The sequence below is a fragment of the Acomys russatus genome, chromosome 22 (genome assembly GCF_903995435.1).
Source record: "Acomys russatus chromosome 22, mAcoRus1.1, whole genome shotgun sequence".
In the NCBI taxonomy this organism is placed as follows: Eukaryota; Metazoa; Chordata; class Mammalia; order Rodentia; family Muridae; genus Acomys; species Acomys russatus.
Genome location: NC_067158.1, coordinates 25,431,473 through 25,448,962, shown reverse-complemented (window position 1 = coordinate 25,448,962; position 17,490 = coordinate 25,431,473). Strand labels below are relative to the sequence as shown.

Sequence of the window (17,490 nt, the reverse complement as noted above, 5' to 3'; positions counted from 1 at the left end):
CAGACATCTTTGGAGATTCTCTCCCACCTGAGACCTGAGATGGGGACTCCAGCCTACACAGGCCCAGCTTTTAGGTTCTGGTTCAAGTGAATGACAAGGTAGGTTACTCCTTCCCAACGACTGTGCTGGGATACTAGTCAAGTGTCCTTGCTGGGAGCCAGCTGGAATTGGGACTTGAGTGTCTATGCATCCAAACAGCAGGTGCATTAAGTTCTTACTGAGGCCCGCACCTACTATGCTGTGTGGTGACAATTTTGGTTTCTGTAAAATGGGGCTTTCTTTTGGGTGACAGCTCCCAAATAATGTCACAGAAACATATTTATTTATGAAAGCCTAGGCCTTAAAGCTAGGCTTGTTCCCAGCTAGCCCATGATTCAATTATCCCATTTATACTAATCTAAGTCCTGCCATGTGGCTCCTTATTACCTCTCCTTTAGTCCCAGAATGCTTCTTGCTCCTTGTCTGGCTGGTGACTCCCCTCTCTCTCTAGTCCTCACCTGGGACCCCTCTCTGGACCCAGAAGGCCCACCTTCTAATCCTACCTCAGCTTATTGGCCATCATATTCTTATTAAAACCAACCAAAAGATGACAGAAAATAATGTTTACAAAATATTGAGACAGGAGATGCTTCATAAAAATTACAGTGCCAAAGTCCAACCTGATTCAGATCTGCATCAGCACAGTATTTGAATATACGAGGATAGCCTTTACACAGTGCACAAAGACATTATCACAACAGGTTTCTTTAAAAAAAAAAAAAAAAAAACGCCGAGCGTGGTGGGGCACGCCTTTAATCCCAGCACTTGGGAGGCAGAGGCAGGTGGATCACTGTGAGTTTGAGGCCAGCCTGGTCTGCAAAGTGAGTCTAGGACAGCCAAAGCTATCACAGAGAAACCTTGTCTCGAAAAACAAAAAAATAAATAAATAAAAAACACAGAAGAGGGGCTGGAGAGATGGTTCAGAGGTTGAGAACACTGTCCATTCTTCCAAAGGTCCTAAGTTCAATTCCCAGCAACCACATGGTGGCTCACAACCATCTATAATGAGACCCTGGTGCCCTCTTTTGGCCTGCAGGCACACATACAGGCAGAATACTTTCTGTACAAATAATAAATAAGTAAATCTTAAAAAATAAAAATAAAAATAAACACAGAAGAGTTTGAGGCCAGCCTGGTCTAAAAGGTGAGTCCAGGACAGCCAAAGCTACACAGAGAAACCCTGTCTTGAAAAAAAAATTGTTAGCCGGGCGTGGTGGCGCACGCCTTTAATCCCAGCACTCGGGAGGCAGAGGCAGGCGGATCGCTGTAGGTTTGAGGCCAGCCTGGACTACAAAGTGAGGCCAGCCTGGACTACAAAGTGAGTCCAGGACAGTCAAGGCCACACAGAGAAACCCTGTCTCGAAAAAAAAAATTGTTCTATCTCTCTCCCTCTCTCAAATAAACCGCCTTGTATCATACAAAAAGGAAATAAAAAAACAAAAAAATTATTAAAAAATACAGAAATATTATAAGAATATGTTTTAATTTTAATCCCAGGTGTGTGGATATGGAGCTTCTTTGCCCTGTCCACAGCAGCTGACTTTCATTTGCCTCGTGCTCTAACAGAGGAATGGTTTTGCCAGCTACATATGATAGTTTCTGCAGTTGTGTGACATTTGGAATTCTGGGAACTTCTCAGAGGATACATAAATGCTAGGCCCCTAAGAGGGAGAGGGGTGTTGGTGGATGGCGGTTGTCAGGGGGGCTGGTTGCGGTTTTTTAGTAGTCGTGCTCAAAGAAAAAAAAAGGATGAAATTAGATTCAGGGATACCTCCCCCCCACCCCCCCGCCCCACCTATCCTAGTGATAAAGGGTGAAACCAGCCACAGTGCTGAGTTCACACCACAGGAAGAGAGAATGAATGGAAAAGGCATTCCACAGAGAGGCAAACGTAGGAGGTGGGAAGCAGTGTGGAGGGTCTCAAGGAAAGGTCTGTTGCCCCAGGATTGGGGTGCAGATCTGTGGAGGACTAGGATGACTAGGGTCCTCGATCTCTACACTCCTGCGGCCCTGGTCACACTCTAAAAAAATAGGATGTTGTGAAGGAGAGAAACCTGTTCTTTAGGATCCCAAGTGTGGGATCAGAACAGTCTCTTGAGAGAACAGGTGAGGTTAATCCACTAGAAGAGCAACCACCTCGTGCAGGAGCTTAATTGCTGCCATCTGAAAAGATCCCATGAACAGACTCCGGGAGGAGATATGTAAATAAGCCCAGAACTGGTGGCGGCGGGGATTGGAGACTTGGGATAGATTTGGCTGTTCATTGCTGCCCTTCAAGATGCTCCTAGAGAAAACCACTCAAGAGAAGGCTTCAGAGCTCCGGCTCCTGCTGAGGCTCTGGGGTCTAGTTACCCCAGGTTCCAGTAGAAGAAATCCTGTGGCTCCCAACTGGAGAATTGTTCCTCGGAACTGATATCCTTAGGTTTTGTTATTGTGTCCATTAATCCTCATTTCCTACTGTTTTGGTTAATCGGGTTATAATTGATGTAGCTCGGTCACTAAGTTGTTAATAAAATATTTTGGTTAAGAAAACTGAGTCTACAATGTTGCCAGGTTTATTCTGGAGTGGGCAGGGGTGGCTGTGAGATGCCACAAAGAGGACCTGCCAGAAGCACAGACCACTACAGAATAGGGTTGCTGGCTTAGCTGCGAGCCAAGGAGCTGGGACCAACTGGCAAAGCCTCCATCTTGGAGTCTGTCACCCTGTCCCAGGACACAGTTCTGCTCCTTACACACCTATTTGAGGGCTTTTGAGGATCCTGTTTGAGGTTTACTGAAGACATAGAACCATTTATACAACTGAAGGCTTTTGGCCTTATGCTGGAGAAGTCTCTCAGCCAGCTATCTAAACTTATCCTGACTTTTTCATCATCCTAGGTCTCCACATGGTTCTCGCTGCCTACTTCCAGCTCTGTCCATCTCTTGTCTGCCTCCTTCTGCATGTACCTGAGACTGCTGCATCTCTGCTTGCATCCCTGCCTGCCTGGATGGAAGTCCTACCAATATACATCCTGCCCCAACTCTGACCCTCAGCTCTTTATCATACAAAAAGTCATATTCGTATTCCAGTCAGAACCAATCAGCAGCAAGACAGCAAAGAATCCATGGGTTGCCTTTTAGCACTGGGGACTGTCTGACCTTCACCACAGCAGCGTGTGTGTGTGTGTGTGTGTGTGTGTGTGTGTGTGTGTGTGTGTGTATAATCTCAGAGAATCATCATCATCTTTTGGGCAGGTGAGGAAGGACAAATATTTACAAATAGAAAACGAATGATAGGCCATAGAAAATACAACACCAAAATCCTTCCAGCACTTAGCTCTCTGTCAGTTATCAATTGAAGATAGTGGTGGCTGGCGGGCTGGAGAGATGACTCAGAGGTTAAGAGCACTGGCTGTTCTTCCAGAGGTCCTGAGTTCAATTCCCAGCAATTTCATGGTGGCTCACAACCATCTATAATGAGATCTGGTGCCCTCTTCTGGCGGGCAGTCACACATGCAGGCAAACATTGTATACGTAATAAATAAATCTTAAGGAAGGAAAGAAACAAAGAAACAAAGAAAAAAAAGAAAGAAAATAGTGGTGACACATGCCTTTAATCCTAGTGCTTGGGAGGCAGAGGCCAGCAGATCTCTGTGAGCTTGAGGTCAGTCTGGTCTACAAAGCAAGTCCAGGACAACCAGGGCTATACAGAGAGACCCTGTTTTGAAAACCCCCAAAAAATGGGGCTAGAAAGATGGCTCAGAGGCTAAGAGCACTGGCTGCTCTTCCAAAGGTCCTGAGTTCAGTTCTGAGCAACCACATGGTGGCTCACAACCATCTATAATGAGATCTGGTGCCCTCTTCTACAGTGCAGGTGTCCAAGCAAGAAAACATTGTATATATAAATAAATCTTTTCTTTTCTTTTTTTTTTTTTTGGTTTTTTGAGACAGGGTTTCCCTGTGTAGCCTTGGCCATCCTGAACTCACTCTGTAGACCAGGCTGGCCTCGAACTCACAGCGATCTGCCTGCCTCTGCCTCCCGAGTGCTGGGATTAAAGGCGTGCGCCACCACGCCCGGCTTACACACAAACTTTTTAAAAATATTTTTATTTAAATTTTAATTTATGTGGGCTGGTGTGGGGGTGTCAGATCTTGGAGTTACAGACAGTTGTGAGCTACCACGTGGGTGCTGGGAATCGAACCCAGGTCCTTTGGAAGAGCAGACGGTGCTCTTAACCACTGAGCCAACTCTCCAGCCCCCAACCTTTTTATTTTTAACTTTTTGTTTTTCTGAGACAGGGTTTCTCTGTGTAACTGCACTGACTTTCCTGGAACTCTCTTTATAGCTAAGCCTGGCTTTGAAATCACAGAGATCCACCTGTCTCTGCCTCCTATCACACTTTTAAAGGTAATGTTGTAGGGATATTTCTGCATTAAAACGTGTGGAATGTGCGGTGTGCAATAATCAACTAAAGATGATTCTCTGCTCTATGCTTGAGCAGGTGAAAAGCATTTTTTTTTTTTTTTGAGACAGGGTTTCTCTGGGTATCCTTAACTGTCCTGGACTCAATTTGTAGACCAGATTGGCCTTGAACTCACAGCGATCCACCTGCCTCTGCCTACCAAGTGCTGGGATTAAAGGCATGTGCCACCATGCCTGGCACCTTTACTAACTTTGAAGAGATCCATAACTTTCCATTTCCTGTGAAGACAAATACGAGGCCTCTTTCCCAACACAACACAATTTGCTGACTCCCATTCAGAAGTTAACACATCATTAAAGTATATAAGGCTGTTTTTTTATTTTGTGTTTTTTTTTTCAGACAGGGCTTCTCTGTACACAGAGAAGCCTTGGCTCTTCTTGTCTCCTCTGGAAGAGCAGTCAGCACTCTCAACTGCTGAGCCATCTCTCCAGCCCCGACCTGTGGGATTGTAAGGTATGCCTATAACATGTTTTATGTTAATATATATTGTTTGTTTGTTTGTTTTTCGAGACAGGGTTTCTCTGTGTAACAGCTCTAACTGTCCTGGAACTCTCTCTGTAGACCAGGCTGGCCTCGAACTCACAGAGATCCTCCTGCCTCTGCCTCCCCAGCGCTGGGATTAAAGGCGTGCGCCACCACCGCCTGGCATAATTTTTTTTTATTTGTTGCATTTTACTGGCTACATATGCTGGAGAATTATCAGCTTTAATCTGTTAAGGTATCCTTAAGATAGCCATAACGTCTAATGACTGTGTAACTACAGAATGAACCTTTTCAGAACATAAGGCAGAAGCCCATTGGAATCCTGAATAAATATCAATTGTATGATGTACATACTTTAACTTTACAAACTCTGAAACATAAAACACATCCATCTGCCAAATTTCATTTCTTTTGGGTACTTTTAGGGTTACCGCTGGCAGGTAATGGAGCTTGAGTATATACAGAGCAGGTGAGACAATTTTTTATTATTTCCTCAGTTTGTCACCAGGTTATAGGAAATTTTTCTTTAAACTTTTACTGTTTACAGGATGCCTTCTATGAAATTTTGACACTCTTAATACATTCCTATTAATAATTGATCTATGTCCTCATTTCCTAGTGCTAATGGGCCTGGCAAACCTATGAGACCAAATATGGATGATCTCTGTTTTGAATTACCTGTTGTAGTTCTATAAATAACAAAGTTAATTCTGAGTCATCTGAAATAAGTTCAGTAGTTTCTATATGTAAAATAACTTTGCTTATTGAGAGTCAGTAACTAAGGGCTGGAAAGATGGCTCATCCATTAAAGGTAGGCTCACAACCAAAAAATATGAGAGTCAATACTATATTAAGAGATTCTGGGGCTGGAGATGGCTCAGCGGTTAAGAGCACTAGCTGTTCTTCCAGAGGTCCTGAGTTCAATTCCCAGCAACCACATGAGGGCTCACAACCATCTATAATGTGATATGATGCCCTCTTCTGAATAAATAAATAAATCTTTAAAGAGAGAAAAAGAGAGAGAGAGAGAGAGAGAGAGGTTCTGAAAAATCTAGTAGAACCATGAGAATAGCACAAAGTTCTGATTTCTGAACTGAAGCATATGGGCTTTAAATTACTTTACTTATATTTTCTGACTTACAATTTACCATTCCTAATTTGTGTATGAAAGGTCAAAACTGTAGAAATTGGTGTTCCTCTTAGTGTACAAGAAATAATCCAACTAGTTCTTTTTCTAAACTGAAGTCCCTTGGTTTTGTTGTATTTGTTAATTTCTCCAAAAGAAAAGAAAATTACTACAAGTTCTTTGCCATTTGTTACTGATTACCCATAATGAGGTAATTTCAGCATCAATATAAGGCACTATAATCTTTGTTGGGTCTGTTCCTGCTAGTTGGAAGTCTTATTCTTCCTTTCACAATCAAATCAGAAACATTTTCTATGTTAAAGTTATTTTTATAAATTGTGTTTATTTCTCAGTTTCTCTCTTAACCTATTTTTTTTCTGGACAGGATTTCTCTGTATAACCCTGGCTGTCCTGGAACTCACTTTAGAAACCAGGCTGGCCTCGAACTCACAGCGATCCGCCTGCCTCTGCCTCCCAAGTGCTGGGATTAAAGGTGTGCGCCACCACGCCCATCTCATTAAGAGTTTGTAACCAATCTCTTCTGATCTGTATTTTCTGTAGATAGATTTTTCTGTAAACCTATCTTATATCCTAGATAATTAAGAGGATCTCCTCTTTGTTTTGTTTTGTTTTTTCAGGAACAATTTGTAAGCCCCAACAAAGTAAAATTCTCTTTAACAAACATTTTTTTTTCTTAGATACCTTAGGTATTTGTATCAGATTCAGCCAGTTGGGTATCATCCATATAACAATAAATTGTAGATTGAGGAGGGTATGAATTCTTTTTTCTTCTTCTTCCTTTTTGGTTTTCAAGACAGGGTTTCTCTGTGTAGTCTTGGCTGTCCTGGACTCTTTTTGTAGACCAGGCTGGTCTCAAACTCAGCAATCCACTTGCCTCTGCCTCCCTGAGTGCTGGGATCAAAGGCACGTACCACCATGCCCAGCTTACTCTGAATTGCTTCTAATGGCTGTTGTACAAAATATTGACACAAGGTGGGGCTGTTTAACATTCCCTGTGGCAAGATCTTCCAGTGGTACCTTTGAGTCTGGCTTTTCGTGGTTAAATGTGAACACAGTAAAAGCAAATTTTTCTCTATCTTGTCTGTGTACGGGCATTGAGAGAGACAGGGTTTCTCTGTGTAACTGCTCTGGCTGTCCTGGAACTCATTCTGTAGACCAGGCTGGCCTCAAACTCACAGCAATCCACCTGCCTCTGCCTCCCGAGTGCTGGGCTTAAAGGCATGCACCACCACGTCTGGCTAAATAAATAAATCTTTAAATAAATAAATCTTGAAAGAAAGAAAGAAAGAAAGAAAGAAAGAAAGAAAGAAAGAAAGAAAGAAAGAAAGAAAGAAATTGCTAGGTTGCATTCCAAGAATCTTGTGGAACTATTGTTACAGCTGCCCTGATATCCACTAAGCCTTCAATCCCAATTCCAACTTTGCAATTTCAACTTTGGTCTCTGATCATTTATGGCAGTTTGCCAAAATACTTGTTTACTGGTACTTTTAAAATCTCTTGTTCTATCCATTGGAGTATTTAAGCTTAGAGCAAAGCTGTCAGTCATATCAGGCATTAATTTTTTTAGTTGCTCTCTAGAACAGTCTCTCCTTGGCTGACAAGGAATGACTGACTCATGCTGTTTAGGAGTAGGGGGACTGAGCATAGTCCCTCAGGCAGTTTCCCAATAGTAAAGATTTGCCTCCCATATTTCTGTGTCTGCTCTTTCCAGATCTTTTACATATCCCAGGAAGTTTTCTCCATGACTTATCATTAGAAAAAATAAAATCTTTAGAAACTGTTTATCTGCAGTCTTTTAGGAAATGACTTGGTCATCCATAGGCAAAGCATCAGACATTTTGAGCTCCCATACTTTTAGCAGTTGTCTGTCCTACCATACCAGTATTAAAGGCATCAGACCCCATATATGCAGTTTGAATCCATTCATACCTACGTACTGATCATCCTTTTAAAGGTCTAATCGCCTCTTTTCATTAAGCACTAGCATTCTCAAAAGACTTAATTAGTACCTCTCTTGCATCTGGGTCTGAAATTGCTCTCTATTTTACAGATAAAATTAATCTTTGCTAAAAAAAGAAAAACAAAAAAAAAAAACAAACAAAAAACAAAAAAAAAACTGAAAAGATTCATCTGAGCCCTGGGTTATCTTGGTAAATGATTTAGGTTGCCTTCCCTGCTGTTCAACGTTGTCCTGAGCTACTGTACAACACTGCTTTAAAGTGGCATCATCAAGCCGGGCGTGGTGGCGCATGCCTTTAATCCCAGCACTCGGGAGGCAGAGGCAGGTGGATCGCTGTGAGTTCGAGGCCAGCCTAGTCTCCAAAGAGAGTCCAGGACAGCCAAGATAACATAGAGAAACCCTGTCTCAAAAAACCAATAATAAATAAATAAATAAATAAATAAATAAATAAATAGAGTGGCATCGTCAAACAGAATCTGCATTTGTAACTCACCATATTCACCTTCATCTAGCAACTGATGCTTGACAGTATTAATGGCTCTAGTCCTATTATGCTGCTCCATCGCTAAAACCTCCTTTCTCCACCAGGTCAGTCACCGTAGCTGAGGGTCAGCTTCCAATGTAGCTGTCACTAAATCTTTCCAGTACTTTGGAATTATAAAAGTTTGCATGGCCCAGTTACTTAAAACCTGCTCCACATAGAGTGAGTACACTCCATATGTTACTATTGCTTCTTCTAATGTCTCCATAGTCTGCCATCCAAATTCATTGTAACCTTGTGAGTCTCGCTCATGTGGGACTGTCTTACAGGGACTGGGAAAGTCATTGTGTGCTTTCTAATAGGCTTGGACTGCCATCCTGCAATCTTGCCATGAGGTGGTGCCATAGGGCTTTCGATTGAATTTCTCTGACCTGGCTGGAGAGTAAAAACATTTATTTTTATTTCTTGGTTTTTCGGGGCAGGGTTTCTGTGTGTAGCCTTGGCTTTCTTGGCCTCACTTTGTAGACCAGGCTGGCCTCCAATTTACAGAATCTGCCTGCCTCTGCCCCCCCACCCCCAAGTGCTGGGATTAAAGGCGTGCATCACCACGTCTAGGAGAAAATTTTTTAGTCTGAGCTAAAAGATCCTCTAACCAGGTGTGGCGGCACAGGCCTTTAATCCCGCTACTGGGGAGGCAGAGGCATGTGGGTCTTTGTGAGTTCAAGGTCAGCCTGGTCTACAAAGACAGCTGGGGCTTGATACACAGAGAAAGCCTGTCTCCAGAGAGAAGGACAGGAGATTTTCTCCTTTCATCTTCATTCTGATCTTTCTTTCTTTCTTTTTTTTTTTTTTTTTTTTTTGGTTTTTCGAGACACGGTTTCTCTGTGTAGCCTTGGCCATCCTGGACTCGCTTTGTAGACCAGGCTGGCCTCGAACTCACAGCGATCCGCCTGCCTCTGCCTCCCGAGTGCTGGGATGAAAGGCGTGCGCCACCACGCCGGGCTTCTGCTCTTTCTTAGAGAGGGCACTAATACTTTATGGACTGTCTATGACCCCCCCAGCTCTGAATGATGACGCGGAGACATATTTATTTATGTAGATTTAGGCCTTAGCTTGTTCACAGCCAGCTCGCATGGCCTCTGCACCCATTCGTATCTGTGCTCTGCCGCACGGCTCATTACCTCTCCTCAGTTGCGTACGTGCGACTTCCTCTGTCCCGCCTCTGAGTTTTTCCCAGGGTTCTTATCTGTCTGGATGTCCTGCCTAGCTCTCCTGCCTGTACGATTGTTCACCCAGCTCTTTAGTAAACGAATCAGAAAGCTACAAAAGTGTGTGTTTACAAAACCCTAAGACAGGTAATGCCTAACAACATGGTCGGTCTGTACTCAGATTTCTGCTAGTAAAGAAATCAGCATTTGGCCGGGCGTGGTGGCACACGCCTTTAATCCCAGCACTTGGGAGGCAGAGGCAGGCGGATCGCTGTGAGTTTGAGGCCAGCCTGGTCTACAAAGTGAGTCCAGGACAGCCAAGGCTACACAGAGAAACCCTGTCTCGAAAAACCAAAAAAAAAGAAAAAAAAAAAAGAAAGAAAGAAAGAAAGAAATCAGCATTTGAATATACAAAGACAACTTTTACACAGTGCACAAAAAGATCACCCCAAGAAGGCACAAAAAACTGCAATCATTACTAAACCTATTTTATTTAGCTCCATGACGATAACTAAAACAAAAGTGTACAGGGGCCAGGGGCCCTCTGCTACAGTGTTTTACATTGTTCAACACAAAAAACTGTCTTCTTTTTTAATCTTGCTAAGTCTCTCCATCCTTAGGAGACTTCACTTTATTATATTCAAACTTTAATATTTTTTTCTAAGACTGTCTGCACCGTTTCTTTCCTTTCGTAAGTGCCTATGTACACTTACAAAAACATTTCTACTTCCAAATGTATTATTTCGGCACTTGAGATTCCCTAAACTCTGTCCTCTCTGGGCTGCCCGCTCTGGCATTTCAGCTTCTCTGTCTTGTGCCTCCTGCCTCCGTCTCCACTCTATACTTGTGTATCTGGGATGATCTCGTGCCTGGACTCTCTCGTCCATGTCTCATGTCTGGAACTCATAACCTTAACCTGAATCTCGTGCCTTACATTGTTGGGCCAAATATTGTGAGTGTAGTCCCTGAGTAGAGAGTGGCGTGCTGTAGAGACGGCCACCGCCTCCGCCCACTGAGGTGCTGTCAAGATGGCAGCACCTCCTTTCCTGCCTCAGCCTCTGTCCGGTTAAGTGCTACGTGAGCTGTGAAGATGGCGGCACCTCCCTCTCCAGACACAGCCTGCAGCCGCTGCCATAAAATACCGCCACAGAGTTGCCATGGTGACAGTAACTCCTCTCCAGTCTCCCTGAGCTGCTATGTCCTGCAGCCAGAAAGGTCTTCAATGAGCCCCATTCGGGAAAAAAGAGGGTGAGGAAAAGCCAACAATCCCTGTGCAGGAAAACCCACTAATCCTTGAGCACAACCTCCACCAATACCCTCAACAGGAAAACCCGCCAAGGCTTCTGAAACCCCACCAATCCTCTATGGAAATCTCTTTTCTGGAAAGCTCCGCCCCCCGAAAAATCCTATATAAGCTCTGCCTACTTTTCAATTCCCTGCTGTTTCTCCCGGGATCAGAGGTAGCAACAGCCTCGAATTTTTCCTTCTCAACCATTCTCCTGTGTGAGATTTGCTGTGGAGTGTGACTTCATGGAAGCTGTAACACTTTCATTAGAGCAGAGCAAAACTGTTACACTCTTCCTAGCAGAGCAGAGCAGTTACACTTTCGCCAAAGCAGAGCTGCAACACTTACAGCCAGGCTTTCGCGGATCTTGCTTGAGGTTTAATTAAGACACAGAAGTATCTATATAGTTTAAGTTTTGCTGAGATCTTCTCTTAGCTATCAAAACTTATCCTGACTTCTCCACCATCCCGGCTTCTCACGGCTTCCTTCCAGCTCAGTCCGGCTCCCAGGCAGAACTCTTGTGTCTCTCTGCCTGTATTCCTGCCTGCCCGGAAGTCCCGCCTCCTTTCCTATTTCCTGCCCCAGCTCTTGCCCTCAGCTCTTTATTATACAAATAACCATATTCCAATCTGAACCAATCAGCAGCAAGACAACACCTCATCCATCTCTTAGGCTTGCCTTTAAAAGCGCTGGGGCCTGCTTTCATTTGCAGCCGAGAGACTGGACTCCATTCATCCCTTGAGAAGGCGCTACACATGCTGGGACTTGTGGTTCCTGGAGGAAAACCACCGGTGGCACGCTGGGACTGGTAGTCCATTGGCCGGGCTCGCCCCTCACCTGGCCGGGGCTGGTGCACCCGGGCCAATGGGAGCCTTGCCGGCCGGCTGGCCCGCCCCGCCCCGCCCCGCCCCGCCCCGCCCCGCGCCTCGGGACGTCTGTGCCTAGACTTGGCCGCTGCTAATACCGGGTCCTTGAGCTGAGCGCCTGCTGCCGGAACCAACCGCGGCCGTCAACCGTCCGGGCCGGCCGGGCTCAGACACCGGGACGGCGGAGAGCTACCGAGGAAGCGGAGGCCGCTGTAGGACGCCGCCGCGGCGGGCGCATGGCGTCCATCTTGCTCAGGAGCTGCCGCGGCCGGGGGCCTGCTCGCCTCGCGCCGCCCCGCGCCGCCTCCCCGCGGGGTAAGCTGCCGCCGTGCACGGGACCTGTTGTAGGGCGACCACGCGCCCGCATGGGGACCCTCCGGTGCAGCTCCGAGGCAGCGCGGCGATGACAAGCACTCGGCTGCTTTGCGCCGCCTGGACTGGGCAGCTTCGCTGTGACCTTACTTGCCCTGGTCGCCGCAGGTCACCGCTACCGACAGAGGCGTTGGGAAAGTTCCTTAGGGCTGTGGCTTCCCTGGCGCTCCTTTCGTTGATGAACCGAGCCTAGGCGTGCCCTTTGGCCAGTTCAGGCCTAGAAGCCGGAACTCCGGGACAGGGAGATTAGGTTGTGGGTGATGCCAGCATAGTGGGCTGCTCCTTGGGGTGGGGTGACCGCTGACTAGGCTTCCTAAGGAAACTTGTATGTGTCCTGTTTGTAAGTTACGGTAAGGATGAAACTTGGTCTATGAGAGTGGGACCCAAGACTTCATGACTTCCTGGCAGAAGCCAGTTCTTACCACCTTAACAGTATTGGAGAGCCAGGCGTGGGGCACACGCCTTTAATCCCAGCACCCTGGAGGCAGAGACAGGTGGAACTCAGTTCCGGGCCACCCTGGTCTGCATTTCGAGTTTCAGGCCAGGAATGGCACAACTGTCTCAGAAAACAAAGAACAAAACCAGTTATGATTAGTGAAAAGACAGCAAGGTATGCCCGGGTTTGGTGCGGTTTTTCAAGCTGCCTCTGCCGTAAGAGCTGTGTACCTGTTGACTTGTACAGCATGCCGTAAAGCACTTCTGCCCTTACTTCTGTGGCATGTTTATGGCTTAAAAATTAGCTGATATTGTGTGTGTGTGTTCTTATTATTCAAGGCACAAGAATCTTTTCTGTAGTTAACTTAATTCCCCTGAACAAAAATAACTGCTTCTCTGGCAGTGGGTTACTCAGCTGCTTAATTGTGGCCCGGACAGGGCTGGACTGGGTAGCAGGTCCCTGCATACCCTGGGATGATGCACTGGCAGAGACAACACGCATAGGATGAACGTCCTACTTTTTAGTCATAGTGACTAAATTGAGGCCAACGTTGTATCAAAATTCTCTTTATTCTTGATACTTACCTCATTCTACACTTTTTTTTTTTTTTTTTTTTTGGTTTTTCGAGACAGGGTTTCTCTGTGTAGCCTTGGCCATCCTGGACTCACTTTGTAGACCAGGCTGGCCTCGAACTCACAGCGATCCGCCTGCCTCTGCCTCCCGAGTGCTGGGATTAAAGGCGTGCGCCACCACGCCCGGCCTCATTCTACACTTTTGTGTGACATACTTTATCCTGAGGTTCTCTGTCTCTCTGCCTTCTTAGGAGATACCACACTACATTAGTCCTTGTAATGTTCAAAATGTAGCAGTTTCCGGGACTTTGTTTTCCATGACTTTGACAGTTCTAAGGAGTACGTAGGTCAAGGTGTATTGTAGGATTCTTCGTCGGTGTTTTGTTAATGAGTTCTGGAGCGGAAGGCCATGGGTGTTTCGCTAATCACATGCTGCCCAGGCTCCACAGTTCAGGTTAAACTCATCGTTGTTGATGTTGACATGGGTCCCTGGCTGGAGTGTGCTTGTCAGGTGTCCACTGTGAAGTCCCTTCCCCTTCCTGTGCTGTTCTCTATGAAAGGAATATACTGACCGATCCTGGAGTTTGTGGGACAGAAGCATCCAGTCCAGAGGCCACAGTGCCATTTTGTAAACCTGTGAGGACTAGTCAAAGCTCAGGAAAAAGTAAAAGAGGACTGGCTTGGAGTGAGACACGGTCCTGCAGCTGTTGACAGCCGCAAGGTGCACCAGACCTGGAGGCTTTGCGTGAAGGTCAGGGAAGACAGGGTCTGGGTGTAAAGGTCTCCTGGAGTCCAGGAAAGCAGGGGAAGGCATTTGGTCTTTATCCCTGTTCCTGACACTGAGCTCCTAAAGCGTTTGGAGCGATAGGTAGCAATGGGTTTGTTGCTCTTAGCCCTTTCTATCCCACCTGAAAAGTGGGGCATCAGCCCAGCTAGGTGAGGAGAGGTCTGCTATAGTGTCATTAGAAGGCTGGAACTTGAGCTTAAACTCCAGGGAGGTGCAGAGTATAGAGTGGTTGGTGGGCCAGAGGAAAGAACACAGAACAGACCCTCCTGGTCACCTTCCTTGTCCCCTTCTCTGGCTACATACTTGTGTCCTTTATGATAAACTGACTTTTCTGGGGCCTGTGACTTGTTCTAGCAATTTAGCAAAACCAAGAGCCTCTTGAGAACCCTTCAAATTTGTTTTTGTTTTTTGTTTTTTTCCCACAAGACAGGATTTCTCTGTGTCTCCTTGGCTGTCCTTTGTAGACCGGGCTCAAAGAGATCCACCTGCCTCTGCCTCCCAAGTGCTGGGATTACAGGTGTGTCCCACCACACCCGGCTAAATGTGTTTTATTTATTTTATTTATTTATTTTTGGTTTTTCAAGACAGGGTTTCTCTGTATAGCTTGGTTATCTTGGAGTTCACTCTGTAGACCAGGCTGGCCTCGAACTTACAGAGATCCACCTGCCTCTGCCTCCTGAGGGTTGGGATTAAAGGTATGGGCCACCATCACCTGGCTCAAATTTATTTATTTTAGTTTTTTAAATGTATGTATACTTGTGTATCTGTGTGGGTATGTGTGCTGTATGACTTCAGGTGCCCATGGAGGCCAGAAGAAGAAGTTATAGACCTGGACTTATAGGCAGTTATGAACCAGCCAATAGAAGTGTTGGGAACTAAATCCAAGTCCTCTGCAAGAGCAGCAAGTGCTTTTAACTGTTGGGCCATCTCTTCAGCCCAAATCCCAAGTTTACAGAGAGCAGAAATGCAGGCAGCCTGGGCAGCTCTAGTGGAGTATGGACCTGTGAACCTATCACCCTGCATGACTTTGACAATGGAGCAGGAACAGCCTTCAGATGTTATTTGGAGGAGAGCCCAGGAAGGGACCTGGTAGGGCAGAAACATCTGAATAAGATCTACCTCTGGGTGCTGTGGGGTGTTTCTGAGCCAAATCCTATAGGAGTAGGATTGGAAGGGGCAGAGAGGAAGTTCTGGGCCTCTTTGGATTAAGAAAAGTCTAGAAAGGCTTGGGTGACCTTGGTTTGTGCCTAAGGGCAGGGTGTGGTGGTGCACGCCTTTAATTCCAGCAGAGAGGCAGAGGTAGGTGGATTGCTGTGAGCCAGCCTGGTCTACAAAGTGAGTTTAGGGTAGCAAAGGCTACACAGAAAAACTCTGTCTCGAAGTGGGGGGGGCGGGAGTAACACTTGCTGCTTGTAAGAATGTAGCTGAGTGCCAGCTAGAGGCTCAGGTTCACATTTTTTGACTGAAAATCCCAGGCCCCATGTGCTGGAAGGAGAGAACCAAATCTTGTGAGTTGTCCTCTGGCCTCTGAATCAGTGTATACACAATAAATAAATGCAAAATAAAAGTTAAAAACATGATTTTTATTAAAGAAAAAAAGCATTTATCCAAAATCTTTGTTATGATTTGTGAATAGCGGTGAAAGAACTAGAGTTCTCCCAGTGCTCCCAGACCCTGAGTGTGACCTCTTTCCCCATAGAGCCAGAAGAGCTCCCTCCTGACATAAAATGGTAAATGCCATTACTGCTACTCCTTCTGCTTGGAGGACTGGGGCAGAGCATCACCTACTGCCTTGTGGTCTTCTTGCCTGAAATCTACATGGGCCACATGGCCTCTGTTGAGAATGGTACCTCTGGCTCCTACTGCAGGGAGCCTTCTTTCTCCCCCCTTCCTTCCTGCCTCACACAACAGTGGTGTGAGTAAACTCTCAACTTCGTGTATTTGGAGAATTAGAGTAGATTAGGGAAAGCATCAAAAGTGTATTTTATCACTACTGTTTTTTCAGAAATGCCTTCTTTCAAAATTACTACTTTAATTACATTTATTGTTTGTGTATGTGCATGTGTGCCTGGACATGCCACGACATGCTTATGTAGGCCACAAGACAATTTGTTGGGAATTGTTTTACCTACCATGTGGGCTCTGGAATTGAACTCAGATCTTGTTGGCAAGTGCTTTTATCCTCTGAGCCATTTTGCATGCCCTGTAGGGTCTTCTTGGCATTTGTTTTCCCAGTAGTTGTCAGCCCTTGTCCCTTGGAATTGTTTGTTTGTTTGTTTGTAGGATAGCTATCAGTTTGCTAGGAGTCAGTGTGAACTTGCCCCTGCCTACCAACACCAACTATAGTTGTAAGGGGTCTCACACTGGGAGAAGCCCATGGGCCTTCAGTGTTCCCTCCTGGGGCCTTAACCTGAGGACCAGTTCCCAACCTGGGGAGAGCAGATGCTGTGTCTCACCGTGCTCCTCCGTCATTCACAGCAGTCCGCCAGAAACTTACCTTCGAAAGATGCCTGGTTGACACCTGTTGCTTACCTTCTCTTTGTTTCTGTCGTAGGTAGTCTGAGGGACCGAGCTTGTCTCAGTTGTACCAGGACCGTGAGGTTGAAAAGCCATGAGTAAGTAAGCCCATCACCGAATGTGTCACCGTTCATGTCTGCTTGAGGACATTACCGGTGCACCTGGACTTTTGCTTTGTCAGGGAACCGGCAACTACTTTCTCCTTATTCCTTGTTCTTGTTTCTTTTAAATCTCTCTGTGTTTACTTTGGTGGTTATAAACACATAATGCTGGTGAATTTTAAGAGAGTAAGTACTGACAATCCCAGCACCAGTTATGCGCACTGCTGGCATTCTGGTGTACTTTCCTTTTGGTTGTTGTTTCTGTCTGGTTGGTTCGATTTTGTTTGTTTGTTTTGTTTTGTGAGACAGAGTCTCCATAGAATATGCGGCTTAGGCTGGCCTTGAGTTTTTGACAACCCTCCTGCCTAGCCTTCCATGTGCTGGAATTATACACGTGCTCCAGCATGTCCAGCCTGACATTTTTACTTAGGTAGCTGGGTTTTGGTATAGTTGTTACCACTGTAGTTTTGTCTACTCAGAATGACTAATGTTCCCGTGCTTACACAGCGGTCCTCTTTATTGGCTTTCCACAGAATCCTGCCTAACTCTTCTCAGCTGTTTGTGGAAGTGTTAGGACTGTTAGGATCTGTCCATGACAAGGCCAACCTTCTCTTGAATACTTTGCTCTCTCAAGGGCACCTGCCTCGGGATGCTCACGGCATGCTCCTCGCCTCACTCTGGATGCCTAAGAGAGTATGGTGTATTTAGCCTACAAGATGGCAGTGCCTATGAGATGGTAGCAGCTTCTCAAGTGAAGCTTTGATGGCATTGCA

General features: G+C 45.7%; 1 protein-coding gene across 1 annotated transcript in view; it reads left to right on the top strand.

Moving 5' to 3' along the window:
* The first annotated feature begins 11,973 nt into the window (after positions 1-11,973).
* Letm1 (leucine zipper and EF-hand containing transmembrane protein 1) overlaps positions 11,974-17,490 on the top strand; it is a 36,976-nt gene continuing 31,459 nt past the window's right edge. The window contains 2 exon segments of the mRNA XM_051164769.1: positions 11,974-12,247; positions 16,654-16,714. Of these exon segments, the coding sequence (XP_051020726.1) occupies positions 12,169-12,247; positions 16,654-16,714 (140 nt within the window). The 5' untranslated portion in view covers positions 11,974-12,168.